The sequence below is a fragment of the Eretmochelys imbricata genome, chromosome 3 (genome assembly GCF_965152235.1).
Source record: "Eretmochelys imbricata isolate rEreImb1 chromosome 3, rEreImb1.hap1, whole genome shotgun sequence".
Classification (NCBI taxonomy): Eukaryota; Metazoa; Chordata; order Testudines; family Cheloniidae; genus Eretmochelys; species Eretmochelys imbricata.
Genome location: NC_135574.1, coordinates 209,737,731 through 209,762,294, shown reverse-complemented (window position 1 = coordinate 209,762,294; position 24,564 = coordinate 209,737,731). Strand labels below are relative to the sequence as shown.

Here is a 24,564-nt window from a genome sequence, read left to right as displayed (position 1 = left end):
TTTGGGCTGGGGGGGCCCCGGCAGGGAGTGGGGGCTGTCGTTGCGGGTTTGGGCTGGGGGGGGGCCGGCAGGGAGTGGGGGCTGTCGTTGCGGGTTTGGGCTGGGGGAGGGCCGGCAGGGAGTGGGGGCTGTCGTTGCGGGTTTGGGCTGGGGGGGCCGGCAGGGAGTGGGGGCTCTGGTTGCGGGTTTGGGCAGGGAGTGGGGGCTCTGGTTGCGGGTTTGGGCAGGGAGTGGGGGCTCTGGTTGCGGGTTTGGGCTGGGGGGGCGGCAGGGAGTGGGGGCTGTCGTTGCGGGTTTGGGCTGGGGGGGCCGGCAGGGAGTGGGGGCTCTGGTTGCGGGTTTGGGCTGGGGGGGGCCGGCAGGGAGTGGGGGCTCTGGTTGCGGGTTTGGGCTGTGGGGGGGCCGGCAGGGAGTGGGGGCTCTGGTTGCGGGTTTGGGCTGGGGGGGGCCGGCGGGGAGTGGGGGCTCTGGTTGCGGGTTTGGGCTGGGGGGGGCGGCAGAGAGTGGGGGCTGTCGTTGCGGGTTTGGGCTGGGGGGGGCCGGCAGAGAGTGGGGGCTGTCGTTGCGGGTTTGGGCTGGGGGGGGCCGGCAGAGAGTGGGGGCTGTCGTTGCGGGTTTGGGCTGGGGGGGCCGGCAGAGAGTGGGGGCTGTCGTTGCGGGTTTGGGCTGGGGGGGGCGGCAGAGAGTGGGGGCTGTCGTTGCGGGTTTGGGCTGGGGGGGGCCGGCAGAGAGTGGGGGCTGTCGTTGCGGGTTTGGGCTGGGGGGGCCGGCAGGGAGTGGGGGCTGTCGTTGCGGGTTTGGGCTGGGGGGGGGGCCGGCAGGGAGTGGGGGCTCTGGTTGCGGGTTTGGGCTGGGGGGGCCGGCAGAGAGTGGGGGCTGTCGTTGTGGGGGTATTTGTCACTACCCGCTATTGCTTTGTTTGGGTGGGGAAGTGGCCGTGTTGTTCGAGCTGACGTTTTACTACTCCCCTCTCCCTCGCAGTTGGGAGTCGGAAGGCGGATTTGTTGAGTTAGCATTAAAAGGGTGAGGAGGGGGGTGAACGAGAGCCAGCCCTGTGCAATCTACAAACTCTATTGTGACGCACTTACTACAACTGATTGCTGCTGCCAAACCTCCTCCAGACTTGCTGTGATCAGCACATTAGATAGAACAATGGGGCTGGAACAGGGAACATGGCCAGGAGGCTCTGCACAATCACTGCAAATACTCCTCACTCTTGCATTTCAGCACAGTATCCGATTCTTTTATTTAATCACTTGGGGAAATCAGAGCTTATTGCTCTTTTTTTAAAATTAACAGACTCAAAACTTCATATGGATTTGGAGCATAACTGGAGCACAATGGCCTGGCTGATAAATTTCACTTTAAAACCCAATTCCTTTTGTTTGGACAAAGACTTTTCACAAGTTATACTTTTGATGCAGGTATCCTAGGAGGGGCGGAAACAGTGGACAGGAAACTACCCATAGATCTGATAGCAGTTGATTGTATTGGGGTGGCGGGGGGGGAAGTGAGTACTTAAAAAGCTAGAAGATTGTATGCTGAAAAGCATATGCCATACTACTAGAATTCTAACAATATAAATAAGGACTTTGAGAATGTATTGCAAAACTTATTAGATATTACAGTATTATAATAAAACCTAGAGAGCTTTCTCATAATGTCTTCCTCTTCCTTTGCAGGAAAAAAAGACCAAATGGCAAAGCAACCTTCTGATCTAAATTCAGAGTGCAACAGAGAAGGTGGACAGTTTCAGTCAACTGAAAGGCCAAGTCAGCCTCAGCATCTTAGACCTGGGGCCCCTACCTCTATACAAACACAGTATCAAGGTAATCATTCAGGTGAGGGGGACTTCGCCCAGCAGCCCTCAGGGAGCTCTTCGCCCAGCAGCCCTCAGGGACCATTTGCACCACCCAGTAGCCCCAGTCCATTTGCTACCAGATCCCCACTTTTCATCTTTGTAAGAAGATCCTCACTGCTGTCTAGATCCTCCAGTGGGTATTTCTCTTTCGACACAGACAGGAGTCCTGCGCCTATGAGTTGCGACAAGTCCACGCAGACTCCAAGTCCCCCTTGTCAAGCCTTTAATCATTATCTAAGTGCAATGGGTAAGCAAGATCATGGTAAGAAACCTTTTAGCTCATGGTTTATGTTTTTCAATAGGTTCTGAATACCCCTGTGGACATTGTATTACTTTCAACAACTCAATGTTAATATTGAGGCATCCAGCAAATTTTTCAATAAGAACAAAATACTGTATATTATACAGTGACATCGGGCTGAGCTATTAAACAACAAAAGTAAAATTGAAAACTGCCTTATATTTTACAAACTGATTGGGTCAGATTTAAATCCAGTGAACATTTCCTAATGAATTGGAAAGTGGTCCAAGTATCCCTCCTGCCTTTGATTTTTCACAGCACATGGAATGTATTATGGTAAATTAAATATTTTGGATTGTTTGTCTGATACAAAGTCTATAAGGGGCTAGTTCTTTTTATTTGAAATAACTTGTGACCTTACAATGGAGATTTGTCTGTCCAACTAAGCAAGTTGCAATGGAGAGAGGGGCTAAAATATAGAGGCCACATTGCTTAGTATAATAAACATAATCTTGGTAGCAAACACTGGAATATAGCACTAAGATTGGAGAGATGTTTCCATTACTACAAATTCTTAGCTGTTTCCTGATGATCTGGCTAATCAGAATACTGGGAGGAAAAGATGTTTACAAACCAACTCTCTTCAGTTTCTGTTGTCTCTTGTTTTCTGGAGTTTTAAGGTTGTCTGTAGATATCCATCTTGGGCTGAAATTTGCTGGACTGAACCGGCATTTTTTTTTACACACGTTATGCAGGGAATCTGTACAGATTTAAAAAATAATAGGAAGAAAATATATTTTAAATTTTCTGATTTCAAACATGTTTATGAAATGTTATTTTGATATACTTTGCAGCTTCATGCTTAGGTAATACTTTACTACATCAGTTCTTTCCAAAAATACATGTAAGGTGAACCACAGTATTTGACTAACGTAGTTTGTATACTTGCATAGTAATTATGAAATACTTGACTAAAATTTAAGATTTTTAGTTGTAACGTACATGGATGAGATGGGAGGTTTAAAGGGTCTTTGTATGCCTGTCTGGAAAGTGCCCATCAATATGATGTCTGAACATGATCCCATTTGGGTGAGTCTTCTGAGACACTCTGCAACATTTCCCTGGCAGATAGTGAATTTGATGTTTGCCACAGGAGTCTGTAAAAGTTAGGAGTGGAGAGAAGACTACTAGATGTGTATTTTCCCAAGTGAGGAGCTTTCCATCCCTTTGTAGGAGTCCAGAGGACCATCTCTCTTCCCCCTCATCTTTCAAAGTTTCTTTCTAGAGTCCACCTTCTGGTTAGGAAAGAGTGGCTAGCACTACTTTTGGAGTGGTAGCTGTTTCATGTACTGTGTATGTGCCCGCTACTGTATTTTCCACTCCATGCCTCTGATGAAGTGGGTTTTAGCCCACGAAAGGTTATGCCCAAATAAATTTATTAGTCTCTAAGGTGTCCCAAGGACTCCTCATTGTTAGGACTACTTTGGATCCTGTGGTACTCCTCCTTAATCCACTGCAGGGGTTGGTCTTGACTGCCTGTTACTTATGACAAGGCATGTAGGGGTGAGACTTTTTCCCCAAAGCCAACTAGAGGACTCAGCTGCTTGCTTCCCATCAAAATTAATGGGGGTTTTGTAACTAAGTGTCTTGGACAGCTTTGAAAATCTTACCTGTAGAGTGTTGGGTTTGGGTTTCTGTTTTTTTTTAAAATTGTGTCTTAAGGACCAGTTTGAGATTACGAAACAATTCTTGTGACTTTAGGTAATGTCTGAATCCACACCTCCCGAGGTGAAAAAAAGACAATTGGTAGTAAGCAACTTGCAACATCTGTCCCACTTTCCTTATATTACAGATGAGGGTAGAGAGGTTAAAGTAAGCTAAAAAGAGTCAGTTTTCTAAGGAACCAATCCTAAAGTCTATATGTTCAAATCTCAGTGGAAATGGGGAACATCTAGTCCTGAGAATGGTTTAATTATTCCTATTGATAATGGTTTTTGGTGAATAACAAACGCCAACTTAAGCTTTCCGTGATCAAAACATTTTGGTAGTTGTGGTTACAGCTGCAAAGTACTTACTATACTATTCCCTTAGGAAAGATTTTCTGGCATTATTGCAGTAATTGCAGCTTAATGCAAGTTTCACAATCTTACTGAGAGAGCATACATGGTATTACTAGACAAAAGGAACTAGAGTTCTTGAAATAAACATTGCTTATAGCGCATGTAGAGCTATAGTTTAGCAGTGAACAACATTCTTTTTGTGTTCACGAACGAAACTCAAGTCCTGTCTTTAATTTCAGAAGAGTAATTTTTTTTTCACCCATGTAAAATGTGCTTTAAAAACTTGGTAAATAATTATTGTACTGAAATCTTTCTTATACTATTGTTACTATGGGCACCATCCTAAACATTAAATTGTCAGAAATTGAGTAGAAACTGCTGAGGGAATTTAAATAGGAACCCTGGACATTTTCAAACACGACTAGAATAAAAATGTGAAGTTGTAAAGACATTTTATTCTACCCCAGGGACTGTGCTTTCCATGGAAGGACTTACTGATTGGTTTTACAATTTGTATTGAGACTTCTTGTAGAGAGAAGAGATCATAATCTCTGAAATGTGGCCACGAGGGCTTGAACCTGCAGTCCTTGTAAAGACAAAAATCCCCCTGGACTCAACAGGAATTTTACTCATATAGGGACTGTAGAATTGAGCCCTTAACATTTTGAATGCCTGACTTTTATGAAACTTTGAAAATGAGACGAACTTAATACAGTGGAATCCAGGTGAAAGCGGGGTGGATTGATTTAAATCAGAGCAATTTCAGTCTGATATTGAAATCATGATTTAAATCGTCAAGTAGAAAGCCTCACTTTAATTCATCAATTTAATCAACTTTTCCATTTGTACTTCAGTTATCTTTTAAAGAAAGGTGCACTTTCATTGGTTGATACAGCCATTAAAACATGTTGATTTACAACTGAATAGAGCCTTTACACTAGATTTGGTACATTGTTTTGTTTCCTAGGCGCGTACTCTATAACTATGAAAATATTAAGCTATGTAATGGCTTAAATACATAGATTCTTATTAATTGTAAATTTTTAGTACGTAGGAGAATAATGAATGCTATATTGCTTATTTACTATTACTTTGTGCCATATTTATAAAGCTTGACCTCAAAAGTTGGAAGTTTTTGACATGATTTTTTTTTATATAGAAAAGCAGCCTTTAACTCAACGTTTTTGGAAGAGGCTCATGTTCAGTATATTTTTTATTTAATTTTTAAAGACATTATAATCAGTTTAGGCCTTAACACATTTTGTATTAAGTTCAGATTTCATTTTAAACAAGCTTACATTTAAAAAGAAAAGCTCAAAATAATTTATATAACATTTTTTTAAAAAACCTGTTTTTTTATTCACCCCCCAAATCATTGATTTTTATCCACCCAGGGGAAAATAGTTTCATAGATTCCAAGACCAGAAGGGACTGTTTCGATTATCTGTCCTGTATAATACAGGCCATTGAATTTCCCCAAAATAATTCCTGGAGCAAATCTTTTAGAAACCCATCCAGTCTTGATTTAAAAAAAAAAAAAAAAATCAGTTGTGGAGAATCCACCGTGAAGCTCGCTAAATTGTTCTAATGGTTAATTACTCAGTGTTAAAAAATCGAACACCTTGTTTCTAGTCTAAATCTGTGTAACTTGAACGTCCAACCATTGGATCATGTTGTTTCTTTCTCTGCTAGACTGAAGAGCCCACTATTAAATATTTTTGTTCCCTATGTAGATACTTATAGACTGTGATTAAGTAACCTCTTAACCTTCTCTTTGTTAAGCTACATAGATTAACCTCCTTGAGTCTTTAGCCTGTAAGGCACATTTTCTAATTCTTTAATCATTCTGATTGCTCTTCTCGGAATTCTCTCCAAATTATCAACATTCTTCTTGAATTTAACTGAATATATTCTTGACTATCAGGCCAGTGGCCAGAATCAGCTATACTTTAAAAATGTAAAATTTTATTAACTGTTTCTTTTATAAAGTAACTTCATATCTCTATAATATTTATAAAATTGATTTTATGATAGAGGAAATGAAATGCAGGTTAAGGGTCCAATGAATGGCCATAGCAGTGTGGGTCACCCCTTGGGTAGTTTATGGTAGGTATATATTCACAAGCAAAAAAAATTAAGGGTGAAAGTGGAGTCCCAGCTAGTGCCTGAAAATACTACTACTTTCTTTATAGCACTTCCCCTCCTTTTGAAAACAAACTCAAGCCCCCCACAACGTTCAAATGACTGAGCAGTAAAAGGAAGCTAATCCTTCATTGCTGACCATCCCCGAATACCTACCTACCTAACCTTAGCTTTGCTCTGTTGCTTTGGCAATATGCTGTTGGATGTATGGTGTTGGTTTTATATATTGTATGTAGTAAGGGTTTTGAAAGGAGTACCCAGGGTTCTTTAGGGTACACTAAATTGTATCAGAATTCTTGGTGAAAAATGTTTGTGTGAATTATCTTTTTGGTGTTATAAAATGTCCTGATTGTATAGTGCAGGTTTATGTAAGTGTTCATAGACTTTGTAAGGCACAAATCCTGCAAAAACATAAGTATGTGTTTTTAATGTTGAATACACAAATAGTCCCATTGAAGTCAATGGGATTACGCACTGTGAGTAAAATTAAGCATGTGCATAACTCTTGGAGGACTCTGACCCCAAATTATATTTTTCACTGCAGTGTTTAGCACCAACATTATTGTCCTTAAGTGAGTTATAGTGTATGTGTTGGTGTCAGTGGCATTTTGAAAGTTGATCCCTGGAATAGGAAAGAGAAGGTTATAATTCCTAGCAGTTTATTTGGAAGTTTCTGTATATTTTTCAGGGGCACTTTTAATGGTAGATGTGCCTTTTTCCTGTATATTTCAATGTGGGATTTATGTTATAAAGCTGTTTGTCATGTAATTCTTCCACCAAGACAAAAGAACTCAGAACAACAACAACAGAAATCACACTAGAACGTACTACTCCTCAGCAAGGCCAATAAAACAAATTAGGAATTTTTAGGCCAACCCAGTTTGTAGATGAGTTGAGGGAAAGTAAGCTTTTCCTGCCATGGGCTTACTTCAAATATTTTTAAGGGTGAGGTTCTGTCATGTGTCTCTTAGAGCCACCATGATGCAGAACTTGCAACTCAGGCAGAGTGTGAGGCTAAGGTGGGTTTAAGGCCAACTTTACACTTCCTAGACTCTGGGCTGCTGCAGAGGCTGGAATGACTTTCAGGGGGACAGATCTGAGAGTCGCTCTAATTTTCAGTGTACCCACCACAGGCTACTAATGTTCTGCTCCACAGCATGTGTCACCTGAAAATCCCCATACTTGGTGCAGGCTCTTCTCCCATCCCTAATATGTCCCCTCCTGTCCCCAACACCCCTCCTACGCCAGAGCTTGCTGGTGGTCCTCAGAAAGCAATTTATAGCTTCTGTCTTCCTCAGTTCATGCACCTGGGAAATTCTCCACCAGCCAGTTATGGAGCACCTGCAGAGTCCCTTTACCTGGTGTACAGGGACCAGAGCAGGGGTGAGGTTCACATCCCATTATTTCAATTATTTTTTCTGTTGATTTCTTCCCCTCCTCCCCTCTCCCCCTGCGATGTTCTTGCGGGTAGCTAACAGAGCATCATATAAGTGAGTGACACACAGTGAATGGTTATGCTAGATACCTACATTTCCCAGGTGGTTTTAGGCACTTCATTTTAAGTCCAATGTGTCAATAACTTTATAAGAAAGAGACATGTCTGACAGTAATAGATACCGTCTCATACCTTTTATATTTTCTGTTCATATCTTTGTTGGGGGGGGGGTAATAAACTTACAAGCAAGGGTGTGATGTACAAAGCAAACTAATTCAGAAGATAAATCAATAAGTAATATTGCTTTACATTTTCTTCATTGTTGAACATTCTGTGTATTGGCAAACACTGAGTACGAGTCTAATACAGACTGACAGTGTTCCAGTGATAGACTGAGTCTGCTCCACCAGTTACAGCCAGAACGGGCTCAACATTTTGAGAGTCCAACACCTAGCCAACTGCCCAAGCAATGAAACAAAATTTTATGATGCACGGTCGAAAATTGCAGTTACATCTAATAGTCAGGCCCCTTAGTTTGTGTTAAACAGATTTTTTTTTCATATCTGCAAAGAGTGCAGTTTGGTATAACACATGCCTGTATTCAGGCTGAAGTTTATTAATACAGCAGTCATCCCTGTTTTCTGCCACATTACTCTATTGTTATGATTGAAGAAATGTTTGGAAGTATTGTAGGGCAATCTAAAATGTTCCACACCTTGATTTGCTGTGAATGGTGAAAGAAGATTAGATAGCCTGTTATCCCAAATGGACAGACCTTCAAGTTCTTTAACTAGTGATCTCAGTATTGCTTTATTCAGTTTTAGTGACTCAAGTACAACTGAGATTATGGGACCTAAAGGGTATGTGTGTAATGGAGAAGCTTGGCAAGGAATGCAAAGGGGACCTCAAACTCCCCACCCCTCACAGGGAAGAAATTATTATGAGGTTTATGTCTGCAACCTTAAATTTAAGATGATTAGCATTGCCATTATGACCTATGTGAAGGGGAATATGAACCCTTAAAATTGTAAGACAAAGACCAAGACACGATTTTTCATTTAAAACTTTAAAAAGTATTCCTGAAATGAGAGATCTATAATGGTCTTTAGGCAGCAAAAGACGCTGAGGTTACAAGCTTTAACCAAGTCATGGCACAAGTACAGTTAATAAGGGTTTTATGCAAAAAGGTTGTGTATTTCAGAGAGTGAATAATGAAGATACAGCCATGACTTTATCTAGCTGTGTGAGGACAATGAAAGAATTCTGTGAAGATGATAAAAGATTGGAGTGGATGGGGAAAGGAATACTTGGATTATATAACTTAATAAAGTGTTTAGGTAATGGGGGAACCGGAGGGAAATCAGGTTTTATTTGTACTTCACAGATGTGAAATTAAATCTTTTTTTTGTAAATGACACATTCAGATGAAAGGAGTCACCAGCTGTTCAGTTCATTCCCTCTGAAGCATCTGGCACTAGCCACTGTCGGCAGACAGGCTAGTGGGCTGGATGAACCATTAGTCTGACCCAATATGGTTGTTCTCATGTTCACTGTTTTGGGGCTATATTCTCTATGGTTCCATGCACTTTCTTTGAAGAAATGGCATTCCTTAAGGATACTACGGTCTTGACATGCTATCAGAGACCAGATTACTCTCAACAGGGCTGTGGTACAGGTAATCCTGTCTGTACTTTAAACCTTAGAGCCAGCTTTTGCTCTCTGAGTTTTCATGTCCTGTTAAAGCATATGCTTTAAGCTACTTGTTTTTCCTCTTATTGTGAATGCAGCTTCCTCTTTGCTGCTTGGGTACCAGCAAGGGGAGCGTTCAAAGAGGGTGTACTTGCTCTTAGTTCTAGTGCCACTGTGGCTCCCAGCAGCCAGGAAAGTCCTGGTCAGCCCTTACATCCTTGGCATGGAGCTTGCTTTGTGAGGATGGCACTTGGGCTGTCCATTTGGCATGTAGGAGCTGGGAGGGGTTGGAGCATGCTCAGTGCAGGTGGAATCTTTGGAGAATTTAGCTGCCAACTAACAAGTCTCTACTGGGCAGGTAAACATGAGATTTTTCAGAGGCTTATAACTTGCGCCAAATTTGGATTGTATTTCATGGGGATGGCCTAAGGCATGTCCCTGACACCAGGCAGCCTCTCCCCGTACCAAATTTAAATTCCCTCCTACAGAGTGTGAAAGTGCTAGAGCTTCTCAGTTGTAAGAATTATTTTAACATGAGCAAAACAACAAATATTTCCCTAATCTCATTCTGGGAAACAGCAGATCCAATTAGCTGAAACTTTATTTTAAAAAAAGAAATCTGCCTGAGCACATGCAGGGTGAAATACTTCAACCTGAGCAGTTAAAGATGGGCAAAACTGTAAGCAACTGAAAACAGGGTCCCATAATGGAACGTGTGAGGCAACCCTTACCTAACAGCACTGTTACCTGTGCTGCCAGTAATCTATTATGGATGTGCTGTTTACAGATCGGTTATTGTTCCCTTTATAGTTTTGCTGCACAGAACCTAATGTTTCGTAGGAATGAGTTATTGCTGTGAAGCTTTTTCTGTCTGTAGATATATTTAGATTTTTCAGAAGTATAGGATAAAACTTCTTGCCTGGCAAGCCATTCAAAATGCCCTACTAAAAATTAGAAAAATTTAAATTTTTTATTCACTGCAAATTTCAAAGTGGAATACTCTGTAAACTCAAAATTCAGGCACACAGTAGGTTGCTTTTCGCATTTAAAATTCATACTTTGGTTTTGAAATAAAAATTAACAATCTTTATCTGATTGGATTTCCTCCAGCTTCATAGCAATTAAATGTTAAATTATTAAGCAGTTAGCACTTTAAATTTAGAGTGCGGAGTGCTTAACTGAGTTCCAGAACTATAGGATCTGTGGGGTAGATTTGTGTATCTGTCCACTTATGTGGTCTGTGTTACCCTATCTGCTCCAGGGTTGGTCAGAGGTATACTGAGCAATGCAAGGTGTGCCCTAGTGCCGCAGGCACCAGCTTTTGTCGGAGGGCTGAGCACCTCCCAACTACTTAACATAGGAACAAGATTTTTTTCCTTCCCAGTTGTAGGAGCAGAAGCTTGATTAGTTTTATAGGGTGTCTGTGTGTGGGTGGGAGAGTGGGTGTGTTCGGGTGTCTGAAGAACTTACGGAGGGAAAGCAAGTTAGAAGTGAATTTTTCTCATACGTGGTCAGTTCACTTGTCAAGAACTGGAATGGGCTATTGGGCTGACTGGCTATTCAGGACCATAGAGGCAGCCAGTGGGTCATAATCCTTGATGCCAGATGAAGCTCTCCATATATAAGTCTGGTGACTGATTCACAGCTCCACCAAGGTGATCTGTTTCCGTAGTAGCAGCCTCTTGTGAGCTCCATATTCTTCAGCAGATCCTTGGACAGCTCCTCACTCTTAGACGTCATGAAAGGTCTCTCCAAAGACTCAGCACCAGTCCTTAGAACTGAGCCTGCAATACTCTCCTGTGAGTTCCAGAAGTAGAATTGTCATGGGCTATTCTGTAGTATTTACTTTAATATCTGTACATATAGAGCCACAGTGATCATCCGTTCACTTTAAAGGGCAATTGTTTCAATATGTGCTATTTTTTTAAACCAAGAAAATAGTGCCCGGTACCCTGTGAAATGTTGCAGGTATGAATTATTAAATATGTAATACTTAGATCAGCACCTTCTTGTTGCATTAGTTTGTCACACTTCCTCCCAGTGAGCTCCTTCTCCAAGGTGGATAGTGTCACATACCATCCCTTTGAGAGAACAGCCTGTGTTTTTGCTCGTTCGTCCAGCTGCAATTCAGTGTATCCCGTGGTTTACTGCATTCCCAAAGACATGAGAGAGAGAGAAATCCAAGAGATGCCCCACTGGAATGCCTAGGTATCCTTGGCTGTCTCAGGTTCATAGCCAAAGACCTAAGAAGGTCTTTCTCATTTTGGAGACATTCCTATTTGTGTAACTCTAGTCTCTTGTTGGGAGATAGAACCATGGACCTGCCCTTTGAGATGAGAATTTCGGAGTTGCAGACAGTAATGGTTAACTCATCTTATACCCCCTTTTCCACCCTTCTGAAGACAAGGTGCTTTTTGGCAACATCGCATTTTTTTGACCAGTATTAATTTGGCCTTTCATCTCAGATGGCCCCCTACTCTGTTTCTTTGTCCATAGCTACCCTGGGAAACTCAAGTTGTGTGCCTTGTATGTGAAAAGAGCTCTTAGTTACTAGTTATGGTAAAGTAGACCATTTTGCTTACTATTTATTTAGCAGGGTTCTTCACCAAGGACCTCATTGTTAACTAGTCTTCTACAGTGGAGACTTCAGGAATCTGATTATGGGTTTACTTATCCCTCAGCCACACTGACACTTCCGACTCCCTACTACTTTGGAGCCTAGTTGCATATTGGGCTTCTGAAGATAATGATCTGAAGGATAGTTAAATGCAGGATGAATTATTTATACCTTCAGTCTGTGAAATGTATGTCTCTGAGCACACTTGGGTGAGCCCGAACTGCCAACTGTTGCTTCAAAAAAATTTCCAATGCTGCATGGCTAAGAACGCAACTCCAACACTGCTGTTATGTGGAGGGAATGTGTTTGGGAAGCAGGACTTACTTAGGATAGGTAACTCCTTATTAACAGATTAAAAAGCCTTTTAGATTCTGCTTTCATGAGCCACAGGCCAGGCTAACTCTGAATTCACTGCATATGCACAAGTAGGGGCTGATAGGAGGATGGGAAGAGTTTTTTATATCGGTGTTTTTGAATGCCTTTAATAGGGACGTGGTTTCTATTTTTGGTTTATGTATTTGTACATGCACCTCGCTATTCAGATTGACTCATTTATTACATTTGAAATAAATACACTTTGGTTAAAAAGTAAGGGCACATATCTTTACAGGTTCAACAGAACTTCCTCGTCTGTACATTGCATGTATAACACAGGCTAGTTTCATATTGATATTCGTTGTTTGCAAACACAGCTACAAGACCAAAAACAAACAAACAACAAAAGGTAAGAGCAGGAACACTGATGTCACCAAGACTGAAGATGTGTTTTTAAAGTATTCACGTATCTGGCTGAGAGATTTTAAGGGTTAAGTTAGCAAGTTGATAGAAGTACTTTTATAGCTTTGTTGCCTGGGATCTGATAAATGCGAATGGACAGCAAACTCTGAGAGCTTAAGCATTCAGGCACTGGCTGTGTTTCATAAGATTTATTGTTTGTAGTGTTATATTCTACCAGTTGTTTTTAAACACTGTCCTAAATTAAGGTGACTGCTTGGGATTGTAATGCACATGTTGCATCAAGCAAAGGGAATCTTAATAGATTTTCCAAAATGTTAATGGCAAAACTTTTCTCTCCTTTCCTCGGTAACTTTCATTTAATTTCCCAGACACTAGAGCAGTGGTGTCAAACCTCTTCAGCCTGAGGGCCAAACACATTATTTCAGAAAGGTCAGAGAGCCACAGTCAATACTTTGTGGCATGTTTTCTTCCCTGTTCTGCTCCGACTTCACTATTCATGCCCCTCCAAGTTCCCCTGCTGGGATTATCTCCATATGTGGGAAGTCTCCAGTGAATGTAAAGCTGGCATAGTCAGTTGCTACATCTCCCTTGGTTGGAGTACATTACAGTCTAGCTTCCTGTACATAGCTGGTGTACATCCCTTAGTAGACCACTGAGTTGGCGTTACTTAAAGCAGCCCTACTTTGGGCTGGAGAAGAAAATTGGGAACCGGTAACTGGCCACTGGGTCTTAGTTTCTCCTCTTCTGGGCTGCCCTGGGTGGCTGTGTGGGGTAAGGGAGCCATCCTTTGCTAGGTGTACTCCCTTTAGCTGGGACTCAGGCAGAGGCAGCTGAGCTGTTAGCAGGATTCTCAGAGCTTAACGGAAGGAAAAGCGCAGCCAGAGCTACTTTCTTCTTCCCCTTGTGATGTAGAAGTCAGCCAGCAGGTGAGCTGTTGAGTAGTTGTGGCAAAGAAGGGAGACCAGCTGCTCAGTGTGCTCCTGGTGAAGTGGTGGGACCCTTAACTGCATCTCCATAGTGTTTCAAATCAGCGCTCTTGCTCAAACTTAAAAATGGCATGACTTGGGACACGTTTCCAATTATAGTCAAATGGAAACTTTCTTTTTAACACAGTCCCCCTCCAAGAGCACAGCTGTCCCAGATCCACAAGATCTGGGCTGTTCCTGGGAACCAGTCCCTTAGGAGTGGCCCCTTTATTGTGCTGGACCCCAAGTAACCACACAATTCCACAAGGGCAGGCCTGTGGCCTCCCTGACTCCAAAACTGGGCGTTTGGGCAAAAGCTGTCCCTGTTTCTCTCCTTGTAGCCTGTCCAGCCGATCCAGACTCCTGCATGGGACTTGTTCTGCCCCTTCAGGGTACAATGCTCGCAGTAAGCGTTTGCAGCAGCATCACAGCCTTCTCAAAACAAGATAATTTATTAGTCACCTGGCATACAGAACCTGACCATGCTGAGGCTAGCATAGAGAAGCAAAGGCGAAGCCAGAGGTTAGACTGGCTATGAGCCATGCTGCTGTAGCAACCATCTGTGATTCCTCTCGGTCTCCCTTTCATTGTGTTAGTCCCATGTGAGAGCTCCCCTGTTCCTCTGAGAGTTCCATTCTTAACACAGCCACAGCATGTAACACCTTTCCCCTTTGTTCTCCAGCTCAGGACTTGCTCTGGTTCTCTACAGAGAGGTAGAGGGAAATCGTCCTTTTGGCTGTTGTTTGCTAAGTGTGAATGTCTTGGTCATTGGGGTTTCTGTTGTCTCTTCCGGATCCTCCAATCAGATATGTCAACTTTATTCAGCTTGGTTGAAAACAAGTTATTAACAGTCTATGTGAGTCAGACACCTTATCTCTTCCTGATACACACCAGGTATGTCTACACGCTGCTATAGTGTGTTAAGTGTAGACACTATCTGCGCCGACAGGGAGTTCTCCCATAGAATCCTAGAATACCAGGGTTGGAAGGGACCTCAGGAGATCATCTAGTCCAACCCCCTGCTCAAAGCAGGACAAATCCCCAATTTTTGCCCCAGATCCCAAATGGCCCCCCTCAAGGATTGAACTCACAACCCTGGGTTTAGCAGGCCAATGCTCAAACCACTCAAACCACATGAAAGGAAAGTGATCAGGAACAGCCAGCATGGATTCACCAAGGGAAGGTCATGCCTGACTAATCTAATCGCCTTTTATCATGAGATTACTGGTTCTGTGGATGAAGGGAAAGCAGTGGATGTATTGTTTCTTGACTTTAGCAAAGCTTTTGACACGGTCTCCCACAGTATTCTTGTCAGCAAGTTAAGGACGTATGGGCTGGATGAATGCACTATAGGGTGGGTAGAAAGCTGGCTAGATTGTCGGGCTCAACGGGTAGTGATCAATGGCTCCATGTCTAGTTGGCAGCCGGTGTCAAGTGGAGTGCCCCAGGGGTCGGTCCTGGGGCCGGTTTTGTTCAATATCTTCATAAATGATCTGGAGGATGGTGTGGATTGCACTCTCAGCAAATTTGCGGACGATACTAAACTGGGAGGAGTGGTAGATACGCTGGAGGGGAGGGATAGGATACAGAAGGACCTAGACAAATTGGAGGATTGGGCCAAAAGAAATCTGATGAGGTTCAATAAGGATAAGTGCAGGGTCCTGCACTTAGGACGGAAGAATCCAATGCACCGCTACAGACTAGGGACCGAATGGCTAGGCAGCAGTTCTGCGGAAAAGGACCTAGGGGTGACAGTGGACGAGAAGCTGGATATGAGTCAGCAGTGTGCCCTTGTTGCCAAGAAGGCCAATGGCATTTTGGGATGTATACGTAGGGGCATAGCGAGCAGATCGAGGGACGTGATCGTCCCCCTCTATTCGACATTGGTGAGGCCTCATCTGGAGTACTGTGTCCAGTTTTGGGCCCCACACTACAAGAAGGATGTGGATAAATTGGAGAGAGTCCAGCGAAGGGCAACAAAAATGATTAGGGGTCTAGAACACATGACTTATGAGGAGAGGCTGAGGGAGCTGGGATTGTTTAGCCTGCAGAAGAGAAGAATGAGGGGGGATTTGATAGCTGCTTTCAACTACCTGAAAGGGGGTTCCAAAGAGGATGGCTCTAGACTGTTCTCAATGGTAGCAGATGACAGAACGAGGAGTAATGGCTTCAAGTTGCAGTGGGGGAGGTTTAGATTGGATATTAGGAAAAACTTTTTCACTAAGAGGGTGGTGAAACACTGGAATGCGTTGCCTAGGGAGGTGGTGGAATCTCCTTCCTTGGAAGTTTTTAAGGTCAGGCTTGACAAAGCCCTGGCTGGGATGATTTAACTGGGAATTGGTCCTGCTTCGAGCAGGGGGTTGGACTAGATGACCTTCAGGGGTCCCTTCCAACCCTGATATTCTATGATTCTATGATTCTATGATTCACTGAGCTATCCCTCTCCCCCCATCAGTGAAGGTAATCCATCGCCCTGAGAGGCGATTGCTAGGTCAGTGGAAGAATTCTTCTTTCGACCTAGCACCATCTACACTGCGGTTAGGTCAGTAGTGTAGCTACGTCTCTCGGGGGTGTTAATTTTTCAAGCTATACGAATATAATTTCCTTGTGGAGAGCAGCCCTCAGTACATAGTAATGCAAAGCCCCGAGGGAAACAGAGGCATGCATAGGAATCCTAAACATACCAACATTCCCACATTCATCACGACAACTTAAAGCTTTGAGGACCACGTGTTGGACATCACTGGACGAGTGGCCTGTATTAATGGGGGTGAAGAAGGGGCTGTTAGAAGAAAACCCTCCCTATGTGGTTTCTTCACTCAGCTAAGGTTCCTTCTTAACCTCAGTGCTTGTTTAAAAACAGCAAAAATAAATATCTATAAAATGTTAGTTTGTTACCTCATAGGTCCCCCTGAGTTGAAAATAGCCTGTATCTGTTGCAGTGAAACTGAGTGTTACGTAAAAACAAAACAAAAAGACCAAGATTGAGGAAGAAGAGCCTGAACATGGCATGTGTAGATTGTGGGGAGAACGTAAGGTAAACTGTAAACAGATGTGACGTTAATATTTGTTCTGTGCTTTCTAACAGAAGCTGGTGCCTTATGGAAAACTGAGACATAGTGTATGTATTTTTTGTCTGCTTTTGCATAGGGACGCTTTGTAATAAACAAAATTTCTGCTTCTCTAAGTGGTGTGCTCCTGTTGCTTATTCCTCACCTGAAGTCGTAGGCATTTTCTGATCTGATCCTTTTTCATCACAGCGATGATTTTTCATGTCAGGAATCAATTATATGCAGAATAAGCAGGAGCATATGAGCTCTTAAATGATTGTCTTGTTTGCATTTGTGTACATGAAGTTTGAATGTTCTTTTTTAAAAAGGCACGAAAAAGATCAGACATACAAGTGTGAACAATGTTCCTCCAAGTGTCTCTGTTGGCTTTAGATCTGTTGGAAAACAAGAATTGTTATCCAAATCCTGGGCCAGTGCTTACATGGCAGGAAGGGACCCAATAGCTTTGCAGGTATGGGCCCTAGGGCTTATCTAAGCAGGTAAGCTAAGCAGCATGAGTTAGGGTGTGAATTAAAATGATGTAAATTTACACTGGCAATTAAAATTACACTGGTTAATTCCCCTGCGGGCACTGTTATTCCAATATGATGATGTCTGCCCTTGGGGGTTTTTTTATGTTGCTTTGGAAGCGGTTTCTGCTAAGTCAAAAAAGCCTCTCTTGTCCTGGAGTAAGAGTGCCCACACGATTGAGTTATATCAGTATAACTGGAAAAATCCCCTGTGTACATGAGCACTTAGAGTAGAAGTGCTCAATACCAGCTTCAGAAAGTTGCATAGGTAAACATTTATTTTGCAGAAAACGGAATATCTTGTTACCTGTTGGTGGGTGATCAGATGAATGTCCAATTTCTGAATATTGTAGGTGGGGACAATATTTTCATGAGTCTGGGTTTTTTGATTTTTGTGTTTTGATGATCGGATGCCAGTTTCTTGGGGAATAGGTTACTTTTTCTCCCCTCCCCCCCCCCCCCACCAACAATGGATGCACTCTGTGATTTAGAGTACTGAAGTGTGTCATGATATGACTAGTACTGCTCCTGTGTGATGATGGTGAAAGTTATTCGGTGGCTAGCAAGTGTTAAATTAATGTTGAGAGTTTATTTCTGCCTGCTTGCGTGGCTAATTATGACTTGACACTTCTGATTTTGTGATTTGGCAGCACCACAGAAAGTCCTTTCTGAAAACCTCAGATTGATTTCACTCTCAGCCACCTAACCATGATACTAATTTCTTGAATTGCTGAGCTTTTATCATTTGAAGCCTATATAAAGGCTCATAACACATCCTCTTAGGGGAGAACGTTGGAACAGAGGGACGTATGTTCTTTCTCCCATTAACTTTTTATTGTTCCATTAATGCCCCTTTTTAAAGTGGTTCTAGACTAAAACAGTGTGTTTGGTTTTTGTTTCCCTTACCTCCCAACCCCCTTTCTCCCACTCCAGTTTCTTTTAATGTGGTTGTTATGTAGTTGGTTAAAAACGTCGTAACACGAGGGTATCTGAACTACATGTTTTAATGGTGGGCTGAAAAGTTGATTTTCTGTATGTAGCATTGAGAAACTTTACATTAGTTTAGTTGTAACTTCTTCTGGGGAAGACAATTGCCTAGGTCAGTTGGGCTCATTTAGGTTGGTTTTTATTCTCCTCCACATCCTCCTTTGAGTTGTTTTCCCAGTTCCAAAATGTTCCCATCAAATATCATGAGGACTTTATTCATTTTGTTAGCTGCTGAATTTCATTCAGTAAATTTGTGGCTGATAAAACCTTCACAATGAAGGTTGATTGGCACTAGTCTGTCACTACTGCAGCTTGAAAACAAAATATATATCTGAGCAAGCAAATAATAGTTTGGCTCAAAAATCAATTTTCCAGCAAGACCGGAGCCAGATACTTACTTAGGTGATTGTCCCTCCTCCTCCCACTTTTTTACTGCCTTACTAATCCTTTGAATATTTTGAGATTGAAAGCTATGTGTATTCCCTTGTGATTCCTTTTAGTTATTTTTTTAGCCAAGTTTGTGAAGTACTCTGTTAAAAAAGTGTTGTCATGCTTCTTAGAGTCTGAGTGTATACTTCCAGTTAATATATCTTATGTCAGTGTGATGCTCTACCCGAGGCACTCAGAACTCTCTCTGCCTCAGCACGGGAGAGCTGTGCTGGAGGTTAGACAGTGTCAGGGCCCTGCTACACCAGTCTGTCTGCATCACCAGCAACCTCCAGTTCCAGAGTTCCCCAGAGACTTCTCTGTGCAGCATCCAGTCCCTCTCACTGGACACTCTCAGAAATTAAGTTTGCTGCCTGCAAAGAGGCAGTGTACACACTGTACATTAAAACACAGCACTGAGATGATTTATAGTAAAACTAAGAGTAAGTTTATTAATAAAGAACATAGATTTAAGTTATACTAAGCAGAGATAACAGAAAATAGTTGAAAGCAAAACAAAACATGCTTTCTAAAACTTAATTCTACCAAGTTATCTTTGCCTAAAATAGTTTCTGACTTACATCAAGCTACCAGCATCTCCAGCCCTCTAGGAGGCAAGAGGATCCAATGTTCACAGACTCAAAGGTTGCTGTTCCCTTTGTCCCCTATGTGATGGATAACCAGAATTTCTTTTTGCTCCCCTTATGTTTCTCAGAGTCCATTGTCTTTGTCTTAGGAGCCAAGAAAACCATCTGGGGGTTCAGACTCTGGTGAGCTCACCAAGCTGTTTCTTCCACTGCTTGATTGCTTTGGTTACCTCATATGTAAATGTACTTTCATTGTGTATGGCTTACAAAACTTGTCCCAGATATGTAAATTCAGTCCTTTGTCTAAGGCAGGCTTGTCTAGCCTCTGCCTCCAAAACATATTTTAAGAACATATTTCCAGCACACACAACTCTTTATCCACATCCCTTACTGCATCACTCAGTGATATTCATGACCAGTGTCTCACCAGTTTTTGTACTGTCTTACTCAATGCACTTTTATAGTACAGTAATATTGTATACAATGAGTTAATTCAGTTGCTTATTCTTTGGGGTTCAGATCACCTGTTCTCTGTCCCGGGGTGCCTGGACCCAGATTGTGACAATCAGCATAGATCTGCTTTCCAACGTGGCATGCACCAAATTGTCTGTTAAAAGATGATCATTTCTCTCGCTGTTTCAGAATTGCGATTTTATGTTCACTTTAAATTCTGTTTCTTAAAATGAGTAACAAAGCTGTCAACTATATATTTTTTTTAAAATGTGAAAGTTATGTATTGGCACACTTTTAGCAGCCAATGCCACCCCCCCCCCCATCTGTTTTTTCTGTTATAATGCTTGATAAAAGGAAGAAGTTAAAATTCTGTAACTAAGGGGAATCGTTCTTTAGATTGTGCAATAATAATATATTCCCAGATATAAATAAACATCCCTCCCCCAAAACCTCACAATGTACTTTAACTTCTAGGTTGACAAAAATGAGATTTTTCTTCATTTTTGGACATTTCAATACTATTTGACCTAAAAGCCTAAAACTCTTGTCTTGATGGATTAAAAGAGAAAGTTGTAGAGGTGTCCTCCAACAGGCAGAGAAACTAATTAAATGTGGTTCTACTCAGCAAAGTAACTGGGGAAAATGGCACCGTAATCAGTAGACCGTCACTCTGTATGCATTGAGTTCCTTGTGATCACTTTAGTGATGCTATATGTTTTTGCTGCTTCATACTACCGATAGCTGTGTTGTTTCTACAAGCCTCTGGGAAAGCGAGTTAGTTTTTGTTCTGTTTCACACGCCACTCAGAGAACAGCTAACAAACTGCAGAGCCAATTCTGCCCTGGTACACCTTGATTCTGCTCCCAGAAAACAGGGTTGAACAGGTCTGTCAGAAAACAAAATTTGGCCTGTGCCATCTTTTACTATTATCTTATGGCTGAGCCAGAAAGAAGCCAGCTTGATTTTGAGATTCCATTTCAATTTGGAGGACTCATCAGTAAGTAAAATGTTTGTTTTTCCTTGTAAGCAAAGCACATTTGAATTGGGAATCATTAAAATACTAAAAATTACAATCCCGGGATGCTGTTTTCACAGTCCCTTTGTCAGATTTGAACCACACTTTCAGAGTTTGGGAGGAGAGTGCACTTTCTTCATTGCTTACACATTTGGGCTGTTCAAAATAATAGGATTTTTTAAATATATTTTGAGTTTTAAAACAAAAGGCTGTTGCTAACCATGTTTTTAGGAAACCAGTTTCTCTTTTAAAACAGTGCCATTGTCATATGGTGTAATGCATGATTTACAGGAAGGGAGAACCTCTGATTATCGCTTACAACTAGGGCACCTCTCTCCCAAACTGGCAGCTGCACTTCTGACAGGGTAGAGCTCTGGTAGGCATTGATATCTAGGCAAGTAGCTCAGGTCCTTCTTGTGTCTTGGAAGCCATCTGTCAGAAGGCCCTGAAATTTGAAACGCAGGAAGTTCGTGGTGTATTCAGGCCCAAGTCAGCTCCTGTTTTTTATTCTTCCCCTTCCACACACATGGAGAGACTGCTTACCTGCCTCCTGATGTAAAGGCCAGCTCCATCCACGTACATTTGGCAGCTATTTTAGCCTGTCATGAACTGATTCAAAGGAGACCAGTGCCCAGTGATGTGGGAGATGAGGCTCTCAAAATAAGCCAGTTAGAGGCTTAGGAGATCCTTGTTGTCAGGTTGAGGCAGTGTTTGACATTTGAAACCTCATGTTAAACAGCCCCCAGTGTTAGGGGAGAATGACGTCACCCTGACAAAGCTGATGAAATTTTCTTTCGAGCCATTCAGTTCCTGTGAGCTAAATTATCTCGCATGGAAGGTTGCTTTCTTGCTGGGAGTCCTTTCAGCTCACAGGCGGAAGTGAGCTTCAGGCTGTCGTGACCGATCCAGTTTACACCAGGTTTAAGGTGGTGCTGTGGAATCATTGAAGAATCCTCCCCACAGTGGTCTGAGAGTTCCACTCCATTAAGTTTGTCGTCCTGCCAACATTTCTGTCGTGCCTTCTTTTCCCTTCCCCATGAGGCCCTTCTCCATGTACTCAGTGTCAAAAGGTCTGTGGGGCGCAAAGTTTCATTTGGGGCAGACTAAAGCCCTTAGGAAGTCCACTCAACTTCTTGCTGTTTTTCACATCAATCAGTGTGGGCAGTGCTGTAATAGTGTCTGACTTCTTTTTATAGCTTGGCCGGCCAGAAGCTAGAAGACTGTAAGAACATAAAAATGGCCATACTGGGTCAGATCAATGGCCTTTGTAGCCTAATAGCCTGTTTTCTGACAGTGTTCGATGCCAGATGCTTCGGAGGGAACAAACAGAACGTGCCAGTCTCAGCTTCTGGCAGTCCGAAGTTTAAGGAGCCTCAGAACATCGAGTTGATCCCTGATCATCTTGGCTACTAGCCATTGATGGACTTGTCATCCATGAAGTTACCTAATTCTTTGTTGAACCCAGTTATACTTTTGGCCTTTACAACATCCCCTGGCAGTGAGTTCCACTGGTTAACTGCATTTCTTTAAGAAGTGCTTCCTTATGTTTGTTTTAAACCTGCTGCTTGTTTCATTGGGTGACTCCTGGTTCTTGTGTTCTGGGAAGGGGGTAAATATACTTCCTTATTCACTTTCTCTAAACCATTCATGATTTTATAGACCTTTATCATTCTCTCCCCCCCCAGCAGTCGTCTCTTTTCCAAGCTCATCAGTCCCAGATTTTTTAATCTCTCCTTGGATGGTAGCTGTTTCTTAACCCCAAACATTTTCATTGACCACCTCTGTACTTTTCTCATTTCTAATGCATCTTTTTTGAGATGGGTTGACCAGAACTGCATGCAGTATTCAAGGTGTGGGGGCACCATGGATTTATACCAGTGATACTCAGACCCTTAGTGGTTCAGAAGCCATATTTGTGATCAGCATTACCCAAAAGAGCCACAGCACTGTGAATTCATTGTTTCATTTACTATAGTACTATATAGTTGTATTTAAACAGTATGAGGGGAAATATTTAGTGTGTGTATATATTTTTTTCTCACAGCAAAATGACTGACCAAGTATTTTATCAACTACAATTGGTTAATAACATAGTAAAAGCATCCTGATTAGTTAATAACTTAGGTTAATAATTAAATCACACGGTGTTTTATCTATTGTGCTGCAAAGAGCTGCAGGAAACACATTAAAGAACATCTTGTGGCTTGTGAGCCTGTCTCAATATCACCTATATATACGATGATATTATGATATCTTCCGTCTTAGTATCTATCCCTTTCCTAATGGTTCCTCACATTCTGTTAGCATTTTTGACTACCACTGCATACAGAGCAGATGTTTTCAGAGAACTATCCATAATGACCCCCATCATTTGTATGTATAATTGGAATTATGCAGTACTCTGCCTTTATCAACATTGAATTTCATCTGCCATTTTGTTGCCCAGTCACCCAGTTTTGTGAGATCCCTTGTAACTCTTATTTTGTGAGCTTCACCTTCTGTTCAAGGAAAGGAACTGACTTTAGAGGGCAGTAGTTATGCCTCTGTGAGTGGCATGCAAAGGTTAGTATGAGTCTGGCTCATGCTTTACCTTACTCCCGCTACCCTCAGATCAAAATTATAAAAGCTGTGGCAGATCCACCTGTGTCATACTAGAAAGCTAAGACCCAAGAGTGAGAACTCTGATTACCTGGTATTTTCAGAGAAGCAGAATTGCAGGTAAATAATTTTCTCTTGCTCTCTTATGCAGCTTCCAGTGATTGTACTCCTAGGTTTTTTGTTGTTAAAAAAACTGCATTCACAAAAATTGAGTCCACAAATTTTGGACAGAATAAGTTTAATAGATTTTTTTTCCTATTGTACGTTAATTTCAACAAGTAACTTTTGGAAATTTCAAAGTACTCTTCATTTTTGTTCTGATGCAGCTTCCAGGTGGGAGTCTCCCTCAATACGTGAAGACATGCAGCCAGAAATATGGATTGCACAGGAACTGCGGCGTATTGGAGATGAGTTTAATGCTTCCTATTGCCCAAGAAGGGTAACTTTATTTTTTTTTTTTTTTTAATTTTCTGTTTCCTTACATGCAAACTTTGAAAGGGAAAGGTTTATAACTTCTGGAAATATGTCTTGTTGCAAATGTTTCATGTTCCCAAATGTACAGAGATGTGCATAACATACACGTTTGTGTATATGCGGGTAATACTTACCTTAAGGTAAGTCTTGACTCCATAGTGAAGGTTATTTTGAATTTTTCACTTAAAACTAGGATTCAGCCTCTTCTCTGTGAAGTATACAGTGTATCTTCCCCTAATTTAAAGTACCCAGAGCCATCAAAATGCTTTCAAACATGTGTAAGTGCTTTGCTGGATCAAGACTATAATCTGGGAGTTAAAATTGCATGTGGGGAGGGAGGCGTTTAGGCTTTTCAGGTGAATCTGCAAATTTAGTTTGAGTTAAAACTCGTTAAAACTGGGCATTTTAAGAAACTTGCTCGGGTGACTCTTGCTTTACTTTTACTCATTTATCTAAAACACCACTGCTCCCACAAACCCCAAACTATGCACATACCCATAGGCTGAGAATCTCTCAGACAGAGATTGCTTTTCATATTTTTAAAATAATGCAACAGTTTTTGTTTCTGTGTTGTGATGTGGCTGGAGAAATATTTTAGGTGCTGAATGGATGATCCAGCACCATCATATTTAATTTAAAGATATCTCTTGTTACTTTTCCTGCATGTCCCCCCTCACAGCCAGTTGCCCCCAAGGT

The 24,564-nt window shown here is 42.0% G+C and overlaps 1 protein-coding gene across 5 annotated transcripts in view; it reads left to right on the top strand.

Moving 5' to 3' along the window:
- Positions 1-24,564, top strand: part of BCL2L11 (BCL2 like 11) — a 47,633-nt gene that overhangs the window by 657 nt on the left and 22,412 nt on the right. Inside the window, exons 2-4 of one of the 5 annotated variants that reach the window (XM_077814255.1) lie at positions 1,683-1,829; positions 2,019-2,108; positions 23,721-23,833. In XM_077814255.1, coding sequence (XP_077670381.1) covers positions 1,697-1,829; positions 2,019-2,108; positions 23,721-23,833 — 336 coding nt within the window. In that variant the 5' untranslated portion in view covers positions 1,683-1,696. Of the gene's footprint in view, positions 1-1,682; positions 2,124-23,720; positions 23,834-24,564 lie in introns of all 5 variants that reach the window. The other 4 variants (XM_077814254.1, XM_077814252.1, XM_077814251.1 and 1 more) reach the window with 4 other exon arrangements.